At 30.5% G+C, this 14,638-nt stretch overlaps 1 protein-coding gene across 5 annotated transcripts in view; it reads right to left on the minus strand.

The window, feature by feature from the left end:
* Positions 1–6,676: 6,676 nt before the first annotated feature.
* Positions 6,677–14,638, minus strand: part of LOC111421946 (hyperpolarization activated cyclic nucleotide gated potassium channel Ih) — a 373,674-nt gene continuing 365,712 nt past the window's right edge. For all 5 annotated transcript variants that reach the window (XM_071198077.1, XM_071198079.1, XM_071198078.1 and 2 more), the window contains one exon: positions 6,677–13,527. In XM_071198077.1, the coding sequence (XP_071054178.1) occupies positions 13,197–13,527 (331 nt within the window). In that variant the 3' untranslated portion in view covers positions 6,677–13,196. The remainder of the gene's footprint in view (positions 13,528–14,638) is intronic.

The following is a 14,638-nucleotide window of genomic DNA, read 5'->3' on the forward strand; positions in this document are numbered from 1 at the left end:
TTATATTTTTGACGCTTCCGGTTACAACCGCAACTGCTGAAAGAAGCTTTTCTAAATTGAAGCTCATTAAAACATACCTAAGGACATCTATGGAACAAAATCGACTATCGGATTTATCGATACTGTCCATAGAAAAAGAGGAACTTGAAAAATTGAAATCGTCATCAGCAATGGATGATATCATAAATGCTTTTGCCGGAATGAAGTCCAGAAAAGTACTTATTTAAAAACGTAGCATTTTTAGTTATTTGCACATATAGTTTATATCATACACATAAGTTTAGTTTATAAGTATTGTTGTTTTTGTTTAAAAATAAATTTTTGTTTTTGCGACTGTATATGTATTCTTTATTACCTCAAAAAGGGCCCCCGATATTTTATTGATACTTCATGGCTAGCTATGCCACTGGTTGGGAGAAATAATATATAAAGATTTTTTGTACTTTTAACTGGTCTTTAAATAAATATAAATATGAGTCTTACTAGTTTCGGCTATTTGCCATCTTCAGAGACTAGGTTTTTATAAAATGATTCAAAAGAAGATTAAAATATCAAATATACAATTTACATGATCGAGATCTTGAAGGCTATAAATAAATAAAATACATTAGCAGTAGAATAATTTACGAACACGTTACATTTTAAAACTTAAAAACGTTCTGACTATAAATACACTAGGGTCTCGATTTGCGTTGCTTCATAAATATAGGATTGGATATCTAAGATTTGCGTTGTTATGATTCGATATGCGTCGCTACAGATGAAATAAAACATTTGTTTTCATTAATGATAGCGGTAGTCTTTCTTGAAACGGCGGTTTTAGCGGTAGTGAAACTATCAAATTGTCAAGACCCATTGAGGTAAGTTAATATACTATTGCCGATTATTGAAGTCAGAATTACATTGCTCAATTATGTAATCTTGCGTTCATATAGATTATGTTTTCCGTATACGTATTTCTTATTTATAGATCAAAATGAGTTGAAAGATCCATATGTAATCGTGACGCAGAAAAAATCAGAGAAGCTGCAAAAAATACAAACTCATTTATGGCACAACAAACTGTAAAAGGCAAAAGTTCTTTAACCATCTTAATAGAATCTCTTCTCGCTACGTGGATAGAGGAACAAAATCAACGTAAAGTACCATTAAGTAGGACCAACATACAAGAAAAAGCTATCCATATTTGAAGAATTAAAGTCAAAACCCGGACATGTTCATAAAGACGAAACTTTTCACGCAAGTCGAGAGAGTTGGTTTCAAAAATTTAAATCAAGAGCTAAACTGCACAATGTATCATTGAAGGGAGAAGCGTCCAGTGGAGATGCAGTAGCGGCCGAAGATTTTAAAAATGTTCTCAAGAATATTATTGCACAAGGCGGGTATTCTACTAAACAAGTTTTTAACGTAGACGAAACTGGTCTCTACTGGAAAAGACTACCAAAGAGCACTTACATTTCAGAACAAGAAAAACATGCACCCAGGCAAATAAAGACCGAATAACTCTTCTTCTCGGGGCTAATGCAGCAGGTGATCACCGACTCAAGCCTATGTTCATCAATACTACTCAAAATCCAAGGGCAATGAAGAATCATCAAAGAAATTCATTACTCGTTCGTTGGAAATGGAACAAAAAAGGATGGATGACAGCAACTCTGTTCCGAGAGTAGGTAAGCGAAATTGCTCTGCCCGAACTTAAAAACTACTGCTTGAAAGAAAATCTTATTTAAAATTTTAATTCTACTAGACAACGCTCTCAGCCATCCTGATCTAGACGAAATCTGCGAAAACATAAAATTTATTTTTCTCCCGCCTAATATAACGGCTCTTATACAGCCTATGGATCAAGGTGCCATTTCTGATATTCTTGCTGACTTATTTACCTGATTCCTCACTTCATCCATCAGCCACTTGTTGCTCGATGTTTTTACCCCCAGATAATTAATCGTAATTACATGGTTTATTATACGTTCATTTACAACTACAATTTCATACAATTGATGGGGTCTTTAGCAATTATCATCGATTTGGTCTTCTCGCACGCTTCGCTTATTTCCATATTAAATTTTTCGACTGTTCTTGTAAATCTTTACAGAATGCATTGTAGGTCGCTCTCGTTCTCCACTGTTAGTATAGCATCGTCTGTATAACAGAGGATTCTTAGAAGGTGGTTACCCATTTTGTAATAGGTGTTGACCTTCTTTACACTTTTAATTATCTTGTCCATTATAAGATTAAATATAGAAAAGATACTCCAAAGTCTTTAGTCCATGGTTTTTATAGAGAACAATATTCACAACAATTTCTATTTTCAAATAAGTTAACTTAATAGTAGTTACTTAATAGTTTCATATGTACTTAAAAAAATGTGTTGTTCCACTTTTTAGTGTGCGTCATAAATTCAGTTTATCAAATTCTGAAAATAATTTCAAACCCAATTATAAACTACACTTATTCAACTAAAAGTGGAGAAATTCTTGATAAATTTTTAAGACTAATTAATACATGTCGTGAATGTATAAGACGATGGCCACTGTCGTTATTTTTACATTTTATAGATATTGCAGCTTATATGTATTATTGAATGGAAATTCAAAACTCTATGAAAAATAAACGAAAACTGTCTCTTAAAATTTTAGCAAATGATTTATTGAATTAATTATTAATATTGAATGACGACATATGGAGGATCAGCATTTCAAGTTTACAAGTATGGGGTAAAATGAAGTTGCAATCAATTCGTTTGAAGACCAACACGTTCTTTCTTCAAGTTTAATTACAACACTGAAGAATTTTTACTGCATTTGATGAAGTTCTTGGTTATTATTCTTTGGTATATTTATTTGTTTCATTTTCAAATTATGTCTAAAGAAATGTTTGAAATATGCCCAAACGATTGTAACTTCCTCTTTTTTGTACGTTTCTATATTTGTGTGGGAAATCACAAATTTTATACCACATTATTATTTTTTTTAATAGTTTATTAATAGTTTTGTTTTGTTTTTTTGTTTACAGCAAACCGAGTTTAGAAACACGTATTCCTTATCCTACAATTCTTAAACCTCTTCCTTATTTAATTATTATTTTTATTTACAGTTTTATTTTCTTCTTTTCAATTATAGAGGGAGGGAGTAGTTTTTGAAATTTTATAATCGCGCGTCTTGAAAATGAGTTTTTTTGATAACTTTTGAGGAATGAATATGCATACACAAGTTGATTCTTCCTCTTTTGAAAACCAGCCTTTGTTGTGTACGGATTTTTAGCTAAAATATATATAAGTCGACATTTTGCCAATAGTTCGCGTGTTGAATTTTGCGGTGACATATCCGTTTTTATCGAAAACGAAGATAATAATTGTTTAATTTTTCGTTTGAACATTTATTTCAACGATCATGATTTTACCGGATTTAAAGCAAATTTTTACAAAGATTAAATCATCTTACTGGTTAAAACATCAGACCATTTTGAGGTAGGTTTAAACATTTTCTATTTTATTTTTTTATTCTAACTTATTGTACTTAATACTATCCTAAACCTAAATTCTTTCAAACTCCTTTCATCCATGCTAAATAAAATCACCCTTCCTTAACTACTACTATTTACGCATTTACAATATTTTTTTAAGCTATATCTTTAAAAAAAGAATGTAGGCAAATTTCCCATCTAAGAAACAAGCATATCTGAAAAATAAGAAGTTAATTCATTTCAACATAACCCAAATATCCTGTGTTTACCTTCGACCAAGTGTTTGATAAAAATGTTTTTTTAATAATAGCTGCGCTTTGCACGTATTAACTTTACGGAAAATACCAAGTACCATTAAAGAATGAGCTTTACAACTCACTTTTTTTCATGTTAATACTCCATGGTGTTAAAAAGTTATTATAAAAAATTCAAGGGGGTTGTGAATTTCATTCCTTTAGAGGCCGCTAGGGAAGTTTAAGGTATGCTTGAAAATCAGGTACCAGCAGTAAATACAAACAAAATTTCAAATTCTTCGGTTTACTTATAGCCGAAATAAAAAATAAAATGTAAATTTTTGGCTCAACTTTGACAGCTCATAGCTCTAAAACAAAAGCAACTCTTTTCTTGCTTTTGTTTTACCCTACTTTTATATAAAAAACTTGTGTTATTTTGGCAAGTACTACGTCCTAGCAAAGTTTCCCCATTAAAATCTGAACCACCCCTATATTACTAATAGATGAGTTATTTCATGGTTTGTTTACCATTAATTCTTATGAATATATTTTTTAGATTTCTTTAAAAAAAACCGGTATATCTCAAAAATTGCGGCTAAATTGGCTCAGCTATCGGAATATTCCAGAAAACGTGAAAAAGCGGAAAAGAAATGCATGCAGAAATTGTAGCCAAGAAAAACTTTTAAGATGTAAAGAAAGTTTTAGTAAAAGGGTTAATATTGGGGGTGTATTGAAGTGGTTCAATTTATTATTTAAATTTATTAATTTTATTTAAATTTAAAGAGTTTTTTCTTAATTATATGGTATTATTACATGGACCTACACAAACACAGTATTACGACTGCCACCTTACCATTGCATCGTAAATCCTATAGAATTAATCTGGGGCAACTTAAAGAGGAACATAAGAAAATACAATACATCTCCGACGATAAGTACCAAAGTTGTGGATTTAATATTTCATCCGAATTGTGGTCGCAGTATTTGTCGACACATGCACAGCGTTTTATTATTAATGTTGATGATTCTTTTGATGACAACTTAGAATGCGCGGAAAGTTAGAACTGTTATGACACTGATATCTAAAAAGTAGATAGTACATTTTTTAAATAATTTATGATTATAATTACGTAATTTATTATGTTTTCACACTAATTTTAAGATAACTGTGATCTCTTTGGAATAACACTTATAAAATAATAAAATTATAATGTAATTTTATAAAAAAAGTTTTTTATTGACTTCTTGTCTTGTTGTTATTTTTACATATATTCAACTTTTTGTTTTTCGAATATGCAATTAGTTGGCGTTTCATAGCACGGTACACTTAGGTACTTCCCCTGCGAGAAAAGCAAATCAAATTCTTTTTATTAACCTATGAAATATAATAAATAAATTAAGAATTTAATAAAAACTAATGAACTGACGCACTAAAATGTACAATTTTTTTTGTGTTTGTATTAAGTCAGTATTAAAATAAGGGATTATCTCGTTATTTAAAAAAAAAGCTGGTTTCAGCAAAATGGGGGTTTACATTTAATTCTTTATATCCTTTCATTATAACGAAAAATGTTAAATATCTCTTTATAACTCTGAAGGGATCTTCGTACCTAGGAGACAAGATAGGTTTAATATCAGTGATCTTAACAAAAACAAAGTTTGAGCTGAACAATTCCTTGTATATAAAAGGTTTTCGGCTGGTATGTATGGTTGACTGAACTGGTTTAATGTCAGCAAAAGATGATTTTAAACTTCATGGTAATGGTTCAGTTTCAATGATGATGATGGTTCGGTACGCGTGAAAAACTCTTCCGGTAATCTGAGTGGCTGACCATAAATCAATTCTGCAGATGAACAACCTAAGTCCTCCTTCAGAGATGATCTGAGTCCATCATAATCTTTATTGTGTTACAAATACAATACAATATGTTCACACTTGTCAAATTTTACATATATTATGTAGTGTCATATTAAAGAAAAAAAATAACATATAAAATTACATAAGATTACATCAGACAACATTAAGTGCTAAAGGTGGAAATCATCTCAAGACTGTCACTCATATATTCGGAGGTAGAGTAGTACGCCCTTGTAACAAGAGTGTGTTTAATATACTCTTTAAAGCCCTTTAATGGCAACTGACGGACGTGTATAGGCAATTTATTAAAAAATTTCACCGCCAACGCGTTCACACTTTTCTGGCATTTTGTTAATCGTGTATATTTGGGTATCAGATCGCTATTTTTTCTAGTATCATAGTTATGCACCTGCTCATACGTGTTAAACTTATTAATGTTCTTTTTAATATATGTAACACATTCGAGAATGTAGAGAGACGGTACAGTTAATATTTGTAAATCAATATAGGAGCTTCTACAGTCGTCTTTATAATTTAAATTTCTTAATATCTGTATAGCCCTTCTCTTCATTCTAAATACGCATTCAAAACCAGCAGCAGAGCCCCAGACTAACAATGCATAAGTCATTGAAGACTGACACAAAGTATGCTGTGCGTAAAATTAAAGGAACTTATTAAAGGTAAGGTGTGGTTTCACCTAGCGGAATTACCTTGGGCAATAATCGCTGATTTCAAAGTACGATGAAATCATTCTATCATACTATTTATTTTGTTGAATTTAAAACAAAATAAAAAAAGAAGTGCGTCCCTGCACCTAGTTCGTTACGAGGGCCCATCATAAATCACGTCCAGGTACTTTTTCGGGGTGATAATTACTGCCAATACTGTATCTAAGGATCATAAAAACCACCAGAACTATCGGAAACTATACGTATTTCATAAAACACCAACTAAAGACTTTACCAATTGTTGTTCTCTTCAAATCGTCGGTTTCATCTCTTGTCAATCTGGTATAACCTTGCCATAATTCACTTCATAATTTGTTTACAGTTAAAAACATAATTTACATAATCAGTCTTGATTTAAATTATAGAAATTTTCATAAAAAAAAGGAAAGACATTAACTGTAAAAATGCAGCTTTATTAATTATAAACTAAATAATAACAACAGTTAAAACATTAAAATAATTCACTTATATTTTTTTCTTGTTTATCTCTAATAGTTGACCAAGAGAGTAGCGATGCGCGAAAATTTAAAAGAGGCACTTTTCTACATCTTTTTTTTGTTTTGTATATGTACAATTACTCTTCTGGAGAAATCAATTTTAACCAACGAGTACCTATCGGTTCGTCACATTTTGGTACATAGTATGTTTTTATAGTTTTTAATGAAAAAGGTACGGTGTTTGTAAGTTATGTGGTATAATATTTTCATTTTTTGTTTCTTTTTGAGTTTAAAAACGTATCGAACACGTAACGAAAACTAAAGAAAAAAACAACTCACTTACAATATAAATATCTATTTTTGTTGTTGTTGTTTTCTTTTTTTTTGTTTTGATCACCCCGTGTAGTGTTAACATTCCCTAAAGATCAACAGCGATGAGCACTTTTGGTAAAAATATTTTTTTTGTTTAATAAATAGAACATCTCGACACATCTTGAACGAACTGCAATGTGTTTTTTAATCTTTTTTACTTCATTATAGCTTTTTTTCTCTTGTTTAATTATTACTCGTTTTCTTTTCCCTAAAATGTGTGTGTTTATATTCACTAAGTTCGTATCTCGTTTACAACTAAAACTTCTTGTTTACATTTTTTTTTGTTTAAATATATTTTCTACTGTCGTATAACAAAGCATCGAAACTTCAGTCTAGGCTAGGATCTTGTTACATGGCAAGAGGTTTTTCATTTTATTTCTTTTTTTTTTGTGAAACCTATCTCTTTATCTCGTTTTTTGTTTGATCAAAAAGTATGAGACTTAATTGATGCTTATTAATTCCTTTTAGTCTACTTATTAATAGTTTTTTATTCACTTTCTACGCATAAATACAAAACTTTTTGCAAATTCTTTTAAGTTTTAAGAAAATGGTTCAAAATGGTTTCTTTTTACATGAAATTTTTTATTGGACTTTTTGTATTATTTAAATAGAGAAAGTACATTTTTGAATTTTTAAAATAATTTGCAAAAAGTCATAACTAAAGTTAAATATATTACAATATATTTAATAATCAGTCAGCTACTTCGTACTTAAAAATTAAAAGATTCGACGAACTAAGCCGTTTTGTGTTTTTTTATTTTTCATTTTTTTTCTTGTTACGCTTTATTTTTACGGTAAAGCTCACGTTTATTATTAGCGCTTTTCGTTCTCGAAAAGTTCATTATGAAGAGAAAATGAGTTTCGCGATCACTTTTTAATAAAACGTTCAGAATTGTTTTTCTTTTTCTTGAACGTCGAATCGCGCTGCTATTTCAACTACTGTTGATGACACTTTATCCTTCTAATATGCAACGTGTTTTTCATTTACTTTTTTTTATTTTTGCTTCTTTACATGGGGTCAATAATTACAGCAATAATAAATACCTAACAATCAACACGTCTAAAATGTATAAATACACATCATTAATAATAGTAATAAATATCAAGCAAATCAGATTAGAGTTTAAAAATTAAATTAATTAGTTATTAAAAAAAAACATTTCTATAAAGTTTTAATATAAACTTCCTTGTAAAATGATAACGTTTCATAGATCACAGCTAACAATACGGAGTCTCTCTTTTAATTTTAATTTCAAATTCCTTTTTTTAAATGAATTTATTAGATTCGTTTATCATAAAGAAAAATTGTTTTAAAAATGCTTTCTACATTGTTAGTCGAAAGTAAACATGTTAATTACGAACATATCGAACAAGTCGTATTCTTACTTTTATTAATAAAGGGCGTTCAATAACCGCTTCCAGCTGAATTCAGACGATTTTGAGAAGAAAGGTTTGGTAATTCATGATTTTCCAAAGTGGACACATTGCCACCTAGTTTTAAAATTTTAAAATTGATTATTGCTTAACTAATAGTTTTTATATTCAAAGTCTTGCATTAATTGATTTTTAAGCAGATTTTCAAAAATGTTTGAGATGGATGGATTGGGTTGTTCAGAATTTAGTGGATTGTCAATGAATACTGTCTTGATAAAAATGACTGATACTGGTTATAAGTTCTACGGTAACTATAATATAATGTACTGGATTGTCCAGAGATCACCAATGGATTTCCTATGGAAATGTTATCTTCTTGGTTTCTATAACAGAGATTGGTTAAGATGACTTGCTTATGAATTGAAAATATTTTGTATAAAAGAATCTTTTATACAGTAGTAGAGATATTTAGGATAGTGTATTTAAATCTCTCTGTGCACTCAAGAGATCACTAATAGGTTGCATATGATCCATTGAAGATGTTTGGAGCAATGATGTTTAGGATAGTGGCAAATCTGAAATAATTCGCAACGCGGTCTTCTGGTTATATTTTTAGAATTCTGAAAATTTTGAGAAATTACTACTAAATAAGTTGTTATGCAAAATAATAAGCAGCCCTATAGTGACAAACTTTATTAGACGTTCTCCCATATATACAGGAGATGTAGTATTTCTTTAAGATTTGGTTTCAATAGTCCAAGGGAGGTTCTCAGAATTTTTATTAAAAAAGCTTTGCGTTTTGTAACCACCAGCAAGTTAAATGAGGAAGTTGATGTAAAAATTAAACAATTCTTATCTACCTTTTGGTGTAATCATTTGAGAAGTGCATTCATAAATAACAATGTTTTAGCTATTTCATCCCACAAACGAATGTTTACTTGATATTATGGAACATTTGACCAAGTGGCACAACATAAACTTGTATTGCATTTAAATAGTCGATTGGAGGCATTTGTGTCATAGCACAATAGTGCTTTCGAGTTTAAAAGTTTGAATGACCATCTAGAAAATCAACTGCATATCTACCGAGACCAAAGTGAGGATATATAAATATGTCAAAATTAGCTTCCGTTAGGCCATTAATGCAATTTACTGCAGCGAAGTGTGCAGATACAGCAGAAACGAAAAGACTGGTGTGAATCAACGAGATGACGATTTAGATAACAATATGGATCAGAGAATGTGGTAAAATGGATGGAATCTCTGGAATGAGCACGTTTTACGAATGGAAAACAATAGACTGCCATAAATTACAGACTAGCATCCAAATAGCCGTCAGGACGACCTCCAAACAGATGAAAAGATTGTCTGCATCACAAGAAATGCAAGCAGAGCAGAATAAATAGGACCAGTCGATACGGCTTCCGCAAACAAGAAGAAGAAGTACCCTCGTGAAGAAATTTTCACTCGTAGTGCCAAAAAACCATTACAAAGAAAAAAAATCGGTTTTTACTAAACCTTTACTTTAAGTTCTGGTAATTTATCTTTAATATTTCAAGAATATACCTAGTAAAATCAAAAGAAATTCGTTAACTCTGATAAAAAAACTAACTGTTATGATGATCTGATGCACCTTAAAATTTAATGATATTATCCAACTGGCTACAGTGTGCCAAAATGTACAAAAAGCAAATTATGCAGTACTTTGAAAGGTGATTCTGGTTTAATGAGAAATAATCATTTAGGGATAAATAGAGATTAAAACTACTCTGACTCAATTACAACATATTGAAAATTTAATAAATAAGTAAACAAAAATCAGAGCTAGGGTAAGGTCTTGGTTGGTAAAATGAAATAGTATATAAACAGACACAAAGTCAATTCTTTCTCTTTTCGTTTTCCTAATAAAATTTAAATTAATTTTTTTATCCCCTTCTCACAAGGTTCCCAAATATCGGCAAAATTGCTTAACCACATACAAATGGCGTCAAAAAATTAAACTCATCGCAGCAAACGAAATTATATTAAAAATTAAAAGTTACCTTAGCAATTAGCACTATTCTAGAAAGGATAATATAAATACATATCTGTAACCCATTCCAAATATCTCCATATGTATTCACAGTATAAAGATTGCTTAGACCAGAGTTAGAATTACAGTAGAGTGGAAGGAGCTAACCACAATAAAACTCCAGATATTTTAAAGGCTCACAAATCTGATGGAATAGACTTTGTTTTAATAGTTGATCTTCAAAGAAATGGGTTTATGAGTGTATGTAATATTGCTTAAAATGTGAGTAAACCAAATATAATTATATATGCCGATGACATACCATAATAAATTTCAGAATTTTTTCTATAAATACACCAACTGTTTTCGTGAACATATTATGATGATACCAAAATTGTAACATTATCTGAGAGAGAAATCTGTGAACCAAATTGTTAACATTACCAGAAAGGCAAACATTTGCTTTGTCACTCGTTATAAAATTTTGCCAAAAAGTGGGTTCTGCTTCCACTACGATTATAATGTTTTGTAAATATTGCAAATATGATCATCAAATAACTCTTAAATGTTGTTGGTCCTGTAAATGTTCTGTAGGAAATCGAAATACTAAATTCTAGTGGATAGTTTGGGATCTTGGATACTATCGCAAATAAGCTAAATATTTTTGTTTCAGTTTCAGTGACCCTTCACTAAAGCGTGTAGATTTTCAATTAACGAACATTTTTGGAAATACAATTTAATAATTTCTTCGCCTTTTTGAGGTGAATTAAATGTTTGAGATACTTAACGTACTTTAGATAACACAATAATAACAGTATTCCATGATGTTCTGAAGTCAAGGTGTATTTTGCCGCTCTTCGTACCTAACTATGGATATTTAGGACTGATAGACTAAATAGATAGACTTACAGAACCATGACGAAACAAGTGCTACCCTAAGAGATAGTTTTAAGATATGACAATTTAAAGTGCAGAAAAGGTTAAGTAAACAAAAGGATAATGAAATTTTAATTGCAAGAAATTTCGCATTTAGAATCCTAACATAATGGGATTGTTAACTTTGTAATATTTTAATGCCATATGAGTCTATATGATATTGTCCTAATATACTATCTAAATGTAAATCACATTATTACATTATATTAAGTGACATTTTATGATTTTTTTGACAGTTGACGAAAATACTTTGAAAACATTTCTTCTCGAATTCGTCAAATAAACCAACCTGTACATTTAATATCTCAAATTAAAGAATATTTAAAGAAAACCCAATTTCAATTAATCTTTTCTGTCGACTAACAATACATTTTTTGTATTCAAAACAATCATATCCAAATTTTCTTCATAAATTGAATGTCTAAGTGGTACTTAATTTAATTTCTTGTTTACCTTAATAGATTAATATAAATTAGGCCAATTCTTCAATCATTTAAACGAAATAAACAAAATCATTTTCATCTATAGAGTCAGGGCAAGAGATTCTCATTTATGTACTTTACATTTTGTTCAATAGCAACAAGTGTTTTTAATTATTTATTTTCTTGATTTTACTTTTTGTGTGTGCAAATATGGCCGCCGCTATTAAGTTCGCGTCGCGATGGCAGATGGCCTTCTTAATGTATAAGTGTTGAATAAATGTTTTATTTTCATGTGCATGAGGTATGGCGTATATTCAAGGCGAATTAGTTAAAAAGCACCGCGCGAAATCTCGAAACAAAGAGATTGGTCGCGACCGAAAATACTCACAATTTATTTGAATCAACGCAACTCATGCTTAAAAACGTTACTATACAAGAGACTATGGCGATCACAGCCTACCAAATTTTATTTTTACGTTAATTGCTTTGCGATATCTAAGGCCTTTGTTACGCTTATTCTGAATTTTTGTCGTTTCCATTCTCTTTTTTCAAATTTATTTAATTCGGCGGTGCTTTTAAAGTTTTTGGCGTCGCGACGCGTTCTTTTTCGGATTCGGTTTCGGTGTATACACTATTTTTTAATAATATATTTATGTATATTATCGTAGTTCATTTGAGCACCTAATTGTTTTTTAAGCTAAAACTTAAAATTAGTATCATCTAATATTGCACAATATTCTAGCGGTTTCTTATTTTTTTACTCTCATTTTTTTATAATAATATTTTTATGTATATATTACTTATATACTTTTTTAAGTGTCCTTTTTTTCGCACACGTATTGCTTTAATTTCATCAACAAACCGTTTTTTATTCTTCTTTTTCCTTAAAAACGAATTTGTTGTGCACGCACCAGTACTCTTATTTCATCTGCGTTTCAGAAGGATTAAGGTAGGTACAGATTTTGGTAATTCTTTATTAGAGGTTGAAATGATTGGATGGTAGAATCTACACAGCGTGGTGAGAGTTATGGGATGAAGGACGTTTCATATTAAACACTAAAAACAAGATAAATATTATGTATATCCAGTGATTCAGTTGGTTTAAATTATTGGTGTTTGATTCCAATGATTTAATAAATCACTTAGTATACATCTAATTGAATCGCTCTAATTAAATATCTTTAGGTTTGGCTTAAAGAAAATAAGAAAAAATTAAAATAGATTAGAATTGGATAGATATTTTTTTGTCAGGTCACATTTGAAGAATTATTTTTTTAGAAAAACTAGAAATTTTCTATTAGATAGTGAGGTTACGAGATGCAGTATGATAATACGATGAGCACTAGTGCGTAGAGTGACGTCATTGAAACGCCGATTCCTTGTGAAACGTGTCCGATTTGTGAAATGACGGTCTGCCGTTGTGTCCATTCGTCCTTTGCAATGGTATATCTTGCGAGGCGAAGTTGTTCTCCGATTTTGGTCTCGGCAACGTAAGTTTTTGCAGCGTCCTGCCAAGATCGTTTAAACTTCGATCGCTTGCATGAAGTCTTGCCACTGATTCGTCCGACATGTTGACGTTATCCGCTTCCGCGGCTAAAGCATTTACCACGGCGTTTATCGTTTTGCTCTCGCTGCCCAAATCCTCTTCCCTGTGTGCCACCAAGTTTGGATTTTTTCCTATTTTGTTCAACCTACGAACAAGCGGGATTTAGACGAAATATTGTTTCCGGGTTCGATGATTATCTCCGATAAAACGTAACAAAGAAGTCTCTTTCTAAACATGCTCACTCTTTTAAAAGTTTCTCTTTTTTTAAACACCTAAGGTTTCCTTCAAGATACACAGAAAACAAAACGAAAAATTAACAGTTTTTTTTTGGAATTTCAGCATCCAGAAACAGTGATACATTTTCTGTCCTTTTTACTTCTTATTTTTTGCTTAATTATACCATGGATTTTTGGTATTTCCTGGAATAAAATTTTACAAAATAAACAAAATATCGAACTAAATAAAAAACCATCACCATATCAATTCATCTAAGAACCCAAAAATGGTAAAAAAGTTAGAAATACACCCATTTAAATAGTGCTGAATAATAATACTAATCAAAGTTAATAAAGAAAGATATTAAATTATTGTTAAATCAAAAATATATCACTGTCCCCAAACTATTAACATGAACAACCAGAATCCGCCAAGATGCATCGATGATCATGAACAAGGCCAAAATAAAATGAAAAGAACAGGTTCACTGTTTGCTGTGTACGTGTGTATTATTGAATTATAATCTTAATCCCTCTTGTTTGGTACCATCACTTAACAGTCTGCTAATGTGTAAAGATTGTTATTGTGTTAATCATTTTGATGATTTTTTGTTAAATGAAAAGAACGCTATCATGCAAATGATTTTATTTGTTTACACACATAGGTTAATTTTTGGGCACGAGAAGAGTAATCAATTTAAAATTTAAGCTAGAGTATTTATTTACATTTCAATAATTTTGATCCGAACTTTTGCTTCCTACCAGAAAAGGGCCAGAGCTGGGTATAAATAGGGTTATATATCAATGATATATACATGTATCATTTTTATGATGTATGTGTATCATTGGTAACGATTTTATGAACTTTCTCCACCAACAATCCTACTATTATTTTATCCCACGTCTGTTTTTATTCTTTGCCACTCTTGCCGCCCATATTTGTCTAGTTTGTCTTCTGTTTGCCATTCTCTATAGATGACCTGACCACCCCAATTTTTTTTTATTCTATAATCTATTATATTGATGGTATTTCCAGTTCCC

Source organism: Onthophagus taurus, chromosome 7 (assembly GCF_036711975.1).
Source record: "Onthophagus taurus isolate NC chromosome 7, IU_Otau_3.0, whole genome shotgun sequence".
Classification (NCBI taxonomy): domain Eukaryota; kingdom Metazoa; phylum Arthropoda; class Insecta; order Coleoptera; family Scarabaeidae; genus Onthophagus; species Onthophagus taurus.